The sequence below is a fragment of the Otolemur garnettii genome, unplaced genomic scaffold (assembly GCF_000181295.1).
Source record: "Otolemur garnettii isolate 467f Iridium unplaced genomic scaffold, OtoGar3 scaffold00053, whole genome shotgun sequence".
NCBI classification, from domain to species: Eukaryota; Metazoa; Chordata; class Mammalia; order Primates; family Galagidae; genus Otolemur; species Otolemur garnettii.
The window spans coordinates 8,704,135-8,718,438 of record NW_003852448.1 but is presented as its reverse complement, the minus strand read 5'-3'; the positions used below and the strand labels follow the sequence as shown (position 1 = coordinate 8,718,438).

The 14,304-nt window shown below is 50.9% G+C and overlaps 1 protein-coding gene across 7 annotated transcripts in view; it reads left to right on the top strand.

The window, feature by feature from the left end:
* Positions 1-14,216, top strand: part of LRRC61 (leucine rich repeat containing 61) — a 20,130-nt gene extending 5,914 nt beyond the window's left edge. For 2 of the 7 annotated variants that reach the window (XM_023514466.1, XM_023514465.1), the window contains exons 2-4: positions 4,450-4,570; positions 12,789-13,714; positions 13,888-14,216. In XM_023514466.1, the coding sequence (XP_023370234.1) occupies positions 12,955-13,714; positions 13,888-13,985 (858 nt within the window). In that variant the 5' untranslated portion in view covers positions 4,450-4,570; positions 12,789-12,954 and the 3' untranslated portion in view covers positions 13,986-14,216. Of the gene's footprint in view, positions 1-4,449; positions 4,571-12,788 lie in introns of all 7 variants that reach the window. The other 5 variants (XM_023514467.1, XM_023514468.1, XM_023514469.1 and 2 more) reach the window with 5 other exon arrangements.
* Positions 14,217-14,304: the final 88 nt, after the last annotated feature.

Here is a 14,304-nt window from a genome sequence, read left to right as displayed (position 1 = left end):
CAAGAGACTCGCTTGAGCCCAGGAGTTGGAGGTTGCTGTGAGCTGTAATGCCACGGCACTCTACCCAGGGGGACAGCTTGAGGCTCTGTCTCAAAAAAATAAAAAAAATAAAAATAAAAAAAAAGAATTTTAGTTTCTTGCTTCCTATACCCACCCTAGACTGTACAGGATGGTACAGGGGCACTTGTCTTAAAACTTATCCTTACCAACTCACATTTTTTAGGAACACACATATGTATACTCTGTTGTACGTGGTAGACTTAGCCTAATCCAGTGAAAGGTAGATCTGGTATGAAAAGTATGTCCCATGTCCTAGGATTAGGCAACCCTCACCTGACATTAGCTTCCTCTCTGCACCTTATACTTGGCTTACCCTCTCCTAAACTTTTGGCATCACCTCTTATTTAGACTAATTTCCAACTATCAGGGGTCAGCCCAGTTAAAATTTAGTTCCTCCTGAAACATTTTCAAGTGGAAGGAGTTTCAAGAAGACATTGGCAGAAAAGCCAGCTCTCATTGGCAAAAATGAGGTAGTTAGTAGACTGTTGCTTTCCAGATAGTTGCTCTCCATGGTGATAAAAACAACAGAAAGCGTTCTTGCTGCGCCGACCTAGGCTGCTGCCTGCCAGCTCATCCCTGCAATTGTTCATGTACCCGATAACAGTAGAGGAATGAGAACTAGTAGACATTAAAATAGACAGAAATACAAAACCAGAATGTTTATATTAAGGGAAAAAAACATAAATGCCCAAGATAGGTCATTTGCAGATTGCTGTGCAATTGGCATCCTGGAGAAATGGGATCCAGTGCATCCAAGGGAACAAATAAATAAAATCACGCTGGCCCAGAATGGGGTGGAGTGAGCCTAGAAGTGGCAGGTCTGTAGCTATTTCCCAGCCAGCCTTTTGCCTGCTATCATTACCTGTTGCTTGGGACAGTTCCCAGCACACAATTCCAAGAGTGGGCATAAGGATACAAGATGTGAAAAAAGTTCTGCCTTACTCCTGAGAGATTCCTTCCCACAGTAGGTAGTGGCTGTGGGTTGGGTCCACTAATCTAGTCTCAAGCTTAATTATTCCAGTCCAGCATGGGAAATATTACACATCCTTCGTAAAAAGCAAAACAATTGGCTTGGCGCCTGTGGCTCAAGTGGCTAAGGCGCCAGCCATATACACCTAAGGTGGTGGGTTCAAATCCAGCCCGGGCCCGCCAAAACAACAATGACGGCTGCAACCAAAAAATAGCCGGGTGTTGTGGCGGGTGCCTGTGGTCCCAGCTACTTGGGAGGCTGAGGCAGGAGATTCGCTTGAGCCCAGGAGTTGGAGGTTGCTGTGAGCTGTGATGCCATGGCACTCTACCCAGGGAGATAGCTTGAGGCTCTGTCTCAAAAATAAATAAATAAATAAATAAATAAATAAATAAAAGCAAAACAATTTCCCTGTCCAGGCCCTTTCAGGAGCTAGAGATCTGGGAGTAGAGTTTCAGACAAAGCATGCATGTTCCAGGGCAATTTCTCCCAATGTACTCCCTGGCACTAGAACAGAGTATAATTGAAGTTTCTTTGCCTTGCCCCTTTCCTCACCAAGAGGGAAGAAAGGGTGATGCTGTGAACCCTGGGCTGAGATACATGGCAATACCAGCTAACCCATGCCCATTTTCTTCACTCTGTGATGGACACCTGCTCCTTGAAACTTTTTGATAGTGAAAGAACAGTCCCTACCACCATGGCTCAAGTTCAGCCCTCCAGGAGCAAGGCTGGTTTGTGGGTCTCTTTTTTCTCTTGAAAGTTGGCAGGCTTTCCCTGTCAGCTGGGAGCCTGTTAGGCCTGTCAGTGACTGAAATTCGGGCAAAAGGGCACCTCTTGGGCTAGCAGCTTGCATTCCTTGGCATGGTGGTGTAGACTTTCACAGTTGAAGCACCTGTATCCTTTTGATCCATACTCCATACTTCGCATGTTCTTTTTTGGGGGAGACAGAGTCTTATTCTCTATTGTCCCGGGTACAGTATCATGGCGTCATCATAGCTCATAGCAACCTCAAACTCCTGGGTTCAAGCAATCCTCTTGCCTCAGCCTCCCAAGTAGCTGGACTACAGAGATGTGCCACCAGGCCCAGCTCCTTTTTTCTATTTTTAGTAGGGATGGGATTTGCTCTTGCTGGTCTTAAACTCCTAAGCTCAGGCAATCCACCCACCTCAGCCTCCCAGAATGCTGGGATTACAGGTATGAACTACTGCTCCTGGCTTATTTTTTTTTTCTTTTGGACAGAGTGTCTCGCTCTGTCACTTGACTAGAGTCCAGCAATGTCATTCATAGCTCACTGCAACTTCAAACTCCTGGGCTGAAGTGATCCTTCAAACATAGCCTTGTAGCTGGGGCTACAGGAGTGTACAACCACATCTGGCTGAGTTTTTCTATTTTTGGTAGAGAAGGGGTCTCACTTTTTCTCAGACTGGTCTTGAACTCCTGACCTCAAGCCATCCTGTCTCAGCCTCTCAAAGTGCTAGGATTACAGGTGTGAGCCACTGTACTGGGCCCACACCTCTGCATGTTCCTCCCCTCTGACCTCCTCTCACTTGCAGTACAGAACATCCCACCTGGGCCAGGCATGGTGACTCACACCTGTTGTCTCAGCACTGTGGGAGGCCAAGGCAGGTGGATCGCCTGAGCTCAGCTGAGTTCAAGACCAGCTGAAGACCAGCCTGAGGCAGAGTGAGCCAGAGTGAGACCCCCGTCTCTACAACAACAAAAAGACAGCTGGACCTTGTGATCCCAGCTATGTGGGAGGCAAGAGAACACTATAGGAGTAAATAGTAAAAAAAAAAAAAAAAAAAAAAACTTCAAAGTAAGATAAGTTGAAAGCAAAAATTAAAAAAAAAAAAAAAGAACATCCCACCTGTCCTATGACATGGTAGATTATAGTCCCTTGGTGGAGTTCTTAAAGATGAGCTCCATTGCCCCATCCTCTCCTGGGCTCCAGAAGCCCTCCATGCACAGCATAGTCTGACATCCACTTGGGGGTGGGCAGAGCACACATAGCCCAGTACAGGTGTCAGGGACAGGAATCTGAATCTGTATACTCCTTCATCCCTTTACAGATACTGGCCCTGTCCATTAGTTGTGGCTTTCTTTCACTAGGGAATGGCCTCTGATGTCTCAGTACAGCCACCTGCAAACTACTAATTGGTCACAAAGCCTGTAGTCATTGGCTGTTCCTGTGGTCCTAGGCCCCTGGTCCAGCAGCTGCTGGCGCCAAAGAAGTCCAGGGGCCAAAGGGATAGATTTTTCATCTTTTTTTTTTGAGAGAGTCTCACTTTGTTGCCCTCTGTAGATTGCTGTGGTGTCACAGCTCACAGCAATCTCAAACTCTGGGGCTCAAGCCATTCTCTTGCCTTAGCCTCCTGAGTAGCTGGGACTACAGGCGCCTGCCACAACACCTGGCTATTTTTAGAGACAGAGTCTGGCTCTGGCTCAGGCTGGTCTCAAACCCACGAGCTCAGGCAGTCTGCCTACCTCAGCTTCCCAGAGTAGATTTTCCATCTTAATCTTCCTATTGAGTGTACATCTTGTTCTTGTCTGAAGAGATGAAGTCTACTTACTTTCAGATATTTGTGATAGGATTATTAAGTCATCTTTCTCTGAATCTTCTCTTTCCCTAGGAAACACATCCTAGTTCACGGGGCTTTTCCTTCCCTATCATTTTCTTTCTTCTGTTCTTATTTTTCTTCTCATTTCTTCATGTTTCTTTTTTATTTTATTTTATTATTTATTTATTTTGTGGCCGTGGCTGGGTTTGAACCCACCACTCCAGCATATGGGACCGGTGCCCTACCCTTTTGAGCCATAGGTGCCGCCCTCTTTTCTTTTTAGTCTACTGAACTTGACCTAATCTCCAGGAGAATGAATTAGGAGCTGAGGAACTGAGAACTATGCTTAGGTTTGGGGCTTGGGTACCTGGGTCGATGGGACTGGGTAGTGTCCCACTATCAGGTTAAGTTGATAGCAGGTACAGGGAGCTAGCGACTGACCTGGCAGTTTCAGGACATAGGTAGCAATGACATCATGAGAGCAGGAAAATCACTTTGGAGATGGGGGGGATCAGACAAGTGCAGAGGGCCTACAAGGCAGGCCAAGAAGCATCACTGGAGGGCGGGCAGGGGCAGAGGGGGACTGTAAGACTGGACAGGAACAGAGATGAAAGGAAACCAAGAAAGTGGTGTCTGAGCTATTTTAATTAGTGATGGGATGGTTATTAGAGGTCTTCACAAAAGCCATAGAAATGTGGGCTTTGAGGGGAGTGGGAGGAGAAAAGCATAAGCAGCCCTTCCAGGAGTTTCCCTGTGACTCACCCAGAAAGAGTGAGAGGGTCGTGGGGGCTGAGGGTATCAGCCTTAAGGAACTTCTTCCCAAGGTCTCTGTAGGAGGCTGACACATTGACTCTGCCCTCCCAGGTTTCAGGTACAATCCAGGTGCTTGGGACACAGATCAAGAAGCTCCACTCCCTTCTGGACAGCGCCTATAGCAGCCAGCACTGACCTCTCTTTTGAGGAAAACTTTGTGACTTCTGGCAAGGTCAGTCTCCTCCCTGGGGTCTCAGAAGTACCATGTGGTCCTTTATGCCCTCACTGTGGTCTTTTATTTATTTATTTTTTGCTGGGTTTTTTTGGCCAGGACTGGGTTTGAACCCACCACCTCTGTTATATGGGGCCAGCGCCCTACTGCTTTGAGCCACAGGTGCCGTCTCACTGTGGTCTTTTAGCCCTCACCTTGGCTCTGATTCTCTGTGTTGCAAGTGTGAGTCTTTCATTCACATCTGTCTCCCGCCAGCCTGAGGCCACGTAAACACAGAGGCTTGCCTACTCAATGGTGTCCACGACATGTAGAAAAGTTGTCAGGTGCCTTTTAGGTTCCCCAAAACCTTGAAAGCTAAAAGAAACATCTAAAGTTTGGTAAAGATGGTGGCACAGAAACCACTCATACACAGAGCATAACAGAGGTCATATCTTGCTAAGGAAGTCAGATTCTGGAGAGTTTTGTCTTAGGGGTGATTTCGTATTACCTTGCTATACCTTACATTGTCTTTCCACTTTCTCCTTTTATATTTGGGTATCCCCTTCCTCCTCAGTGTTCCAGAGTTAAGTATCAGATTCTTTTTTTTTTTTTTCGAGACAGAGACTCAAGCTGTCACCCTTGGTAGAGTGCAGTGGCATCACAGCTCACAGTAATCTCCAACTCCTGAGCTTAAGCGATTCTCTTGCCTCAGCCTCCCAAGTAGCTGGGACTACAGGCGCCCACCACAACACCTGGCTATTTTTTGGTTATAGTTGTCATTGTTGTTTTGGCAGGCCCAGGCTGGATTTGAACCCACCAGCTCTGGTGTATGTGGCTGGCCCCTTAGCTGCTTGAGCTACAGGCACTGAGCCAGAACCATTATTCTTATCTTGCTTTGAAGCCTGGATCCATCCCATTTCCACAAGTTCATAAATGTGTTGGAAATGGAAAAAATCAAAAAGTTCCCCAAAAAACAGATTCCCTCAGGATCAGTGGTGCAGGAACCCTATGTGTGTGCTGACTCCCCTGTAGGACCAGGCCCAAGAGTGCAGCTGCCACCCTGGCTTGTCCTAGCCCTGAGCACAACACCATAGCTACCAGCCCCTCTCATGTACTTGGCTGGGCTGCCAGCAAGGGCCTGCCAAAGACTAAGGTCACACTTGAGTTTGTAGACACAGAGAAGAAGGCTGCCAGTGGCTGCAGGAAGAAAATCAGACCCTCTGGCTCCCAAAAAGAGTCTGAAAGGGACCTGGCCCTACAAAGGAATAGCTACCCACTCCCTATCCAGGGGCACGTGAGTCCCTTCACCTGACCTGGACCAAGTGTTCCTGGAAAAGCAGGTAGAAGTTGTCCTTGGTCTCCCTACCTGCAGTGAGAAGAAAAAACCTGCTCCCCAGGGAGGCTAAGTGCTGGGCTAGCCCTGAGCAGAACAAGCCAAGGGGGGGCCACCCTGGAGTCTGTGGCCTCAAACCTGTGCTTGGGCAAGATCCCCTGTGCAACCTGAGAAGAAGGTATCCAGGCAGAAGTCATGGGCATGGATAAAGGTAGGGAAGCAGGCAGGAAGGAAGCCAAGGTCCCTTTCAGCTGTCCCTGTCAGCTCCAGCTGGGCCACTTCTACTGCAGCTCTGTCCAGGTCCTCCCCCAGTCCCCACAGATGGCCAGTCCTGATAGGCTGGTGGTGAACCAGTTCAGTGAAAATGAGGAGGCAAGGCAAACTGACATCCTCATGCTTTGCGTGGCACAGAGATACGGCATATCAAGACGTGGAAGAAGAAGCATTTGCTTCCCGGCTTGAGGAAGAAGGCAGGGCCCCAGCAGAGCCTCCAGAAGGCCCCCTGCTTGAAAAAGTTGGTCAGAGCTATAAAAACAGAAACTGAGGGCTTGGCTACCATCCTGCATTCCCTGGGCCCTCTGCATACCACAGGTCTGAAGGCTACAACAGACTTGGGCAGTTCTTTGAAGCTGACCACAAGAATATCTGCTGTTTTGTTTGTACTCTGTGTAATGCTGTTGTCAAACAGGGCGAAGTTAAAGGATGGTTCTGAACCTTGGGTCTTGTCTGTCACTTGGCAAGTAAGCATAGGCTGGAGTGGGCTAGAATGACAACTCCAGCCTGCCAAGGGGTGGGAGCGAAGTGGGTGGAGAAGACACAGTGGAAGGGCTCAGCCACCAATCCTGACAGCCTTGCCCCTAAGGAGCTTCCAGGTCCAAGACACCACCCAGACACCATGCCCTCAGAAGGCAGTGGTGAGTTGTTGTCCCTGGACAGGCTTGAGTGGCTATTACTGGCCCCACCTCCCCTGCTTGCTCCCCCTCCAGCAATCCAGGACAACCAGGGCACCATCTGTGCCCCTAGTCAGCCCTGCACACAAGCCTGGAACCACAGCATCGCAGAGTTGCTCTGCAGCCTGGCATTGCCACTCTCCTTTGTTTCATGCCAGCCCTTCAGGTGGTTTATGGCCCAGGTTGACCCCTGCTACCGTCTGCCCTCTCCAACCTTTTTCTCTGACAAAGCCCTGCCTCTGCTGCATAAGGCTGTGGGCAAGCAGGTGCTCCAGGAGATGTAGTGGGCTGAGGGAGGTCATGTGCACCTTCCCGTCTCCACAGTGGTCCAGGGTTCTCTTGTGAACTACGAAGCTATCACTGCCCACTGGAGGGTGATGCAGCAAGGCAGCAGGGCAGTACCATCAGAGAACCTGAGGAAGTGAGCAGTGCTCTGGGTTCAAGGCCTGCCCTTGGAGAGAGCTGCAGAGGACAGGCAGCCAGAGGTGCTGGGGGGCCACAGCTCCCTGTAGGCTGGCTTCCTGGTGTTGAGTGGCTGCCCCAGCTTGGAGTGGGCAGCCAAGGGCAAAGACTATATCCACACCCCCTGTTTTGCCCACTGCCTTGAATCTCTAGTGAGGAACTTTCTATGTCACCATCATAGCATACAGATCATCCTGGATACCGCCAAGGCCATCTTCAGCCATTTCCAAGGTTCCGTGGAGGCCCGGATGCACTTGCCCAGCTCCAGCCCCAGTGGGGCCTCTGGGCCCACCAGCCCTTTGAAGATCTCTCAGACCACTGGGTCCCAGCCTATCATTTGCGGGAGTGGCTGGTGGAGCAGCAGCAGCCCCTTCAGGAGTATGAGGAAGAGCACCAGCTAGGGAAGGCTGGCGCTGCCTTGTCAGCCACATTCTGGAGCCTGGCAGACAGTCTGGTCAAGCTCCTGCAGCCCTTCCAAATGGTGATTCAGGAGGCGAGCAAAGTACAGGCTTCTTGCCCCAGGTGTGCTATCTGCATATCTTCTTGGAGCAGATTCATAGGCACTTTGAGGAGTAGAGTGTCAGAGAGGTGGGTACAGCCATCCAACTGCTGAGGGCCTGGCCCTGCAGCTCTCCACAGACTGTCAGCTCAATGAACTCTTCTACCATGAGGAGTTTGTGCTGGCTACGTTACTGGACCCCTGCTTCAAGGGTAAGGTCAAGGCCATCCTACCTGTAGGGGCTGACATTGACCACTGGAAGCAAGTCCTCATGTACAAAGTAAAGGAGATTATGGTATCTGAATGTTCTTTGCCTGCCCCGTGCTTCCTGCAGAGCCCCAGGGGTCTGTGTGTGGAACCCCCTGGAATAACCAAGAGCCCTGGTGCAGGGGGAGCAGCCAGGAGGAGCCTTAGCAGGGCAGCAACTGCTCTGTGACCTTCCTTTTATCCCAGAGGGAGAAAAGCTTGCTGGAGCAGCTGGAAAGTTTGGGGCTACTGGTCTCCGAGAAGAGGGAGGCCTCGCTCTCCACTGAGAGCCACCTGGCCAGTTTCATCATCAAGAAATACCTGGGTGGCACCTGTGGTTCAGGGGATAGGGCACCGGCCCCATATACCAAGGGTGGTGGGTTCAAATTCAGCCCTGGCCAAACTGCAACAAAAAAATAGCCAGGCATTGTGGTGGGCGCTTGTAGTCCCAGCTACTAGGGAGGCTGAGGCAAGAGAATCACCTAAGCCCAGGAGTGGAGGTTCCTATGAGCTATGACGTCATGGCACTCTACTGAGGGCAACAAAAAACACTGTCTCAAAAAAAAAAAAAAAAAAGAAAGAAAAGCAATACCTGTGGGGCTGACTGGGAGATGCAGCAAGAAGCCTGGCCAGCTCTGGCCAGACTGGTTACTATCTACCTGTCTTGCCCCCCACCATGACTGCCTTTTCTAAAAGTATATTTGACTCCCTGAACAGCCCCATCATCATAGAACAGAACTCCTCTCTCAAAGTGGAGGTCGTTGAGTGTCTTCTCTTCTTGAAGACCAATCTGGAGAACTTCTCCAACTATACGCCCCCTCCCCTTAACTTCTCCCTTAGTGACCTGGCTGAGAAGGAGCCGACCTTTTAGCCTGTCCAGAGTCCAGAGTGGCATACAGGTGCCAGTGGTTCTGGAGTCTCCAGAGCTCTGAAGGCACCTACCTGTAGAAATTGTAGCTTGAGAACGGAGCAGAGTGTTATCAGATAGGGATGGCCAGAATTCCAAACCTATTTGTTTGGGGGGCTTTTCTTTTCTTTTCTTTTCTTTTTCAGTTTTTGGCCAGGGCTGGGTTTGAACCCACCACCTCCGGCATATGGGACTGGTGCCCTACCCCTTTGAGCCACAGGCGCTACCCTGTTTGTTTGGGGTTTTTTTTGAGACAGAGTCTCTGTCACTCTAGGTAGAGTTCCGTGGCTTTGTAGCTCAAAAGATCCACCTGCCTCAGCCTTCCAGAGTGCTGGGATTACAGGTGTGAGCCACTGCACCTGGCCTCCCAAACCTGTTTGTTAAGAATAAGGACAGTTGGGCAGCGCCTGTGGCTCAAAGGGGTAGGGCACTGGCCCCATATGCCGGAGGTGGAGGATTCAAACCCAGCCCTGGCCAAAAAAAAAAAAAATGCAAAAAAAAGGAGGAGGACAGTTATCAATTCCTAACTGATTGCCATATTTTTCTGAAAGATGTCATTTTCTGTCTGCCCCTTGCTTCATTTATATTTAGCAGTATGTGCATAGAAAAGGCTTATTCTGCTCTCAAGCAGCCATGAGTTGTACTCTAATGGCTTTACACGCTGTATTCCCTGTTAAAATAGTAGTGGGTATTCAGGACCTTGTATACACTGAAGGTATACATGTGCGAGGCTGGATGTGATGGCTCACACCTGTAATCCTAACACTCTGGGAGGCTGAGGCAGATGGATCACTTGAGCTCAGGAGTTCGAGACCAGCCTGAGCAAGAGCAAGACCCTGTCTCTAAAAATAGCTGGGTGTTTTGGTGGGCTCCTGTAGTCCCAGGTATTCAAGAGGCTGAGGCAAGAGGATAGCTTGAGCCCAGTTATTTGAGGTTGCTGTGAGCTATGGCGCCATGACACTCTACCAAGGGCAAGAAAGCAAGACGCTCATGTTGGAGGCAGTGAGGCATCTTACCAGGATTGGTCCTTGAAAGCCTCATGTGTTCTCCCTGCGGCTGCTAGACCACGTCCTCGAAGACCCAGTCACTCAGCCTTGTAAGTGGTGTGTGCAAGGGAGTTCCTAACCGTGTTCACTCCTAAGCTAGTGTGTGGGGAGGGCTACATACTCCTGGACTGAGGCCTTTCAGGTACGTCAAGAGGTCTGTGTCCCCAAAGCAGGTGACCCCATATACCACATACTGTCCTTGACTTCAGCAGTCTAGAGCTGCAGCTACAGCTGGAGCCTGGTGCTTCACTATCATTCACTTAATGCCACAGAGCTGGGTGTCTTCTTGTCCCCAGCCTGTCCTGCCTACATTCCATGTTTGGGGAGGGAGGCCCCGGCATGCAATTACCTAGCCAGACCCCCGGTTGTTCCAGGCCCTTTTTACTCCTCCCCATTCTCCTCCTTGGGGTCTGGATCTTTTGCTCATGTTTTTATAGCAGATGTCTACTGCCTAGTCCTCCTGCATCTCCACCGTAGGGGACAGATGCAAAGGCAATTGCTTCATTGCTGAATTACGAAAAAGGGGGGCTAGGTAAGGAAATGGGGATCGTGAGAACAAGAACCCCTGCTATTTGGATGAGGGGTAGGGAGCAGCCTCCCTAGCTCCCTGGTGGGTATACTGTGTCCTTGCTGGGGGTAGGGAAGTAATAAATGGATCAGGTTCTGGGCCTGGTTTTCTTGGAAGGGGGGGAATACAAAGTGGTGCTGATTATATAAGCTCAGACTTGAGAATCCACAGATCTGTAGTCATCTGCTTTTTGGCAACCAGACATCACCCCTTGGGCCTGGGTTAGCCTCCCAAGGGGTGGGAAGCTGCACTTGGAGCAGAGGTCTGTTCTTGTTTTCCTCTCCGCTTAAACTTTGACCCTTCTGTGGGCAGTATTGCCATTGTCCCTCCCCCAGGCTGCCTCTCTCTTGCTAGTCTTCAGTCTTGCACTAGTGCTTTGAGCTCATTGTTCCATTCGTGACTGAACAGGTACCTCTTCCACCTTCAGGAGCCACCTTCTGGTGCCCTCCTTCCAAGACAGCTTCCTTGATGATGTGGCCTCCCCCAGCTTTCCTGTCTAGGAAATCATGTCATATTCACAGCTGGCACACCATCAGTGCTGTTCTGTTGATACCTAACAAGTTGATGCCAGAGCAAAAGAGCTAGGGGAGCAATGGCTGGGGATCCAGGCCACATCCGAGCCTTCCCTGACCTGCCCCTCCCAACCTCAGTTTTCTCATTTAGGACTAAAGGTCTTACAGCTCCAATCAGAGGGCACAAGTTGGCCCACATAACCTGGAAACCATTTTGAATTCATTGCTAATGTTAGAAATAGCTGAGATGTTTTTGAGTGGATGAAAGTACAGCCTGCCCTCATTTGTGTTTGCATATGCATGGGCTGTCCCAGGAGGGAAACAAAAGACATTGGTTATGGTTGGCTTGGTGCCTTTAGCTCAGCGGCTAGGGCGCTAGTCACATGCACCAGAGCTGGAAAGTTTGAACCCAGCCTGGGCCTGCCAAACAATAATGACAGCTATGCCCCCCAAATAGCCGGGCGTTGTGGCAGGAGCCTATAGTCCCAGCTACTTGGGAGGCTGACGCAAGAGAATTGTTTAAGCCCAAGAGTTTGAGGTTGCTGTGAGCTGTGATGGCACAGTACTCTACCGAGGGTGACATGGTACAACTATCTCAAAAAAGAAAGAAATAAATCGGGGCTCAGTGCCTGTGGCTCAAGTGGCTAAGGCACCAGCCACGTACACCCAAGGTGGCGGGTTCGAATCCAGCCCAGGCTTGCCAAACAACAATGATGGCTGCAACCAAAGAATAGCCGGGTGTTGTGGTGGGCGCCTGTGGTCCCAGCTACCTGGGAGGCTGAGGCAGGAGATTCGATTGAGCCCAGGAGTTGGAGGTTGCTGTGAGCTGTGATGCCACGGCACTCTACCCAGGGGGGACAGCTTGAGGCTCCTGTCTCAAAAATAAAGAAAGAAAAAAAATCTGTTATGGTGCTTACTTACTGTCTATTCAGAAATAAAGCAACTTGGGAGGCTGAGGGGAGGATCACTTGAGCCCAAGAGTTCAAGACCAACCTGGACAACATAGCAAGACCACAACTCAAAAAAAAAGTAATTATATATATATATATTTTTTTTTTTTTTTAGAGAGGAGCCTCAAGCTGTCCCCCTGGGTAGAGTTTTGTGGCATCATAGCTCACAGCAACCTCCAACTCCTGGGCTCAAGTGAGTCTCCTGTCTCAGCCTCCCAAGTAGCTGGGACCACAGGCGCCCACCACAACACCTGGCTATTTTTTGGTTGCAGCCATCATTGTTGTTTGGCGGGCCTGGGCTGGATTCGAACCCGCCACCTTGGGTGGGTGTATGTGGCTGGTGCCTTAGCCACTTGAGCCATAGGCACTGAGCCAGTAATAAATGTTTTAAAAAAGAAATACCTCAAAATTAATAGATCATGGGTAGTTACTGAAAAATAATGACATTTTACCCTTGGTCCTGATTTGACAAATGAAAAGAACTGGTTAACTTAGGGCTGGAGTCCCATCCAGCATGGCCCTAACCAGCTGGAACTAACCTAGGCCTCTCTCCTTCTTGGACTGGGGCCTGCACTCTGTCTGTTTGTCACTCAGGTGGGCTTTGTGTCCTGTGTCTCTCAGACCTTGATCTTCAGATCTTGCCTGGGCAGATTGTTGGCTCTGGCAATAAAGGCAGGGTTAGACTTTGTGCCTTCACCTGCTGCACAGGACAGGTAGTAGTTGGGAGAGGCCCTGCCTGCTTGACTGTTTAATTATCTTTCCTTAGGGACCTGTTGGCCTCAAGCAGAGAATTGGAAATGGGCCTCTTGGCACTAGCCCAGGAAAATTAAAGGTGCTTCTTTTTGGGAAAAACAGTTGAGTGACCCCCAGTGGTACCCACATCCCTGTGACAGCATTACCAGGACCCAGGTCATCTGCTCTGGCATCGTTTCATGGAGCCTCCGGGAGAGAAGACGGGAGAAGCCGGTGGGCTGCACATCACACCCCAGCTGCTGAAGTCTCGCACGGGTGAGTTCGCCCTGGAGTCCATCCTGCTGCTGAAGCTGCGCGGGTTAGGGCTGGCTGACCTGGGCTGCCTGGGGGAGTGCCTGGGCCTCGAGTGGCTGGACCTCTCAGGCAATGTGCTCACCCAGCTGGGCCCGCTGGCCTCCTTGCGCCAGCTGACAGTGCTCAATGTCTCTAACAATCGGCTGACAGGGCTGGAGCCACTGGCCGCCTGTGAGAACCTGCAGAGTCTCAATGCTGCAGGCAACCTGTTGGCTACTCCTGGCCAGCTGCAGTGTCTTGCTGGGCTGCGGTGCCTCGAGCACTTGCGGCTCCAGGACCCTTTGGCCCGGCTTAGCAACCCCCTCTGTGCCAGCCCTACCTACCGGGCTATAGTCCAGGAGCTGCTGCCTGGCCTGAAGGTCATCGATGGCGAGCGTGTGACTGGGCGTGGCAGTGAGCTCTACCAGCTATGCCGAGACCTGGACAGCTCCTTGCACCCCAGCCCCAGCGCCAGCCCCAACTCTATAGCCACTGAGGCCCAACCCTGGGTGGAGCCAGAGTACTGGGAGTCTTGGCCCACCCGGAGCAGCTCCATCCTGGAGGAGGCCTGTCGGCAGTTCCAGAATACCCTTCAAGAGTGTCAGGACCTGGACCACCAAGCCAGTGACAGTCTTGCCCAGGCCCAGCAGGCCCTCAGCCCTGCGGGTACCACCTCTTCATTTGTCTTTTAAATGTGCCCCATGGCCTAACACGGCCTGGCAGGTGGCCTTATGGCCTGCATCTCCCCTCCTTGCCTTTAAACTTGTCTTCAGGGTTCCCTCCCACCAGTCACTGACCCTGCAAATTGGGCTATTCATTCATCTCTGTCTTGAGAGCAGCTCCAACCCCTCTAAGAACACATCCAGTGGCCCTGTATGGTATTAGGGCCGGCAGCCTGGCAAGTGTTGAGTCCACAGCTGCTGCCACTCCACCCTGAGACTTGGTGGAGGAGTTACTTCCACTTGTGAAGCTACAGGTGAGAAAGGTGGGAAGGGCCAACCTCCAGCCTAGCTGACCTGGGAAAGGATGGGCAGGGCTGAGTAGCCTAGAACATTCCTGGAAGCTAGAGCTCACCCCTGCCTTCCAAATTTCCCTGTCTAGATGACCCATTCTGTGCTGTCCTGGAGCCTTCTCTGCCCCTGCTCACCCAGGCCTTTCTATTAAACAGCTCTGCTTTCATTTGTGTCACTGCCTATCATTTTGCAGGGGCTCTTCTGCCAGGGCCTGCCTGCTGCTCCCTGGCGGCCCCCACCCCC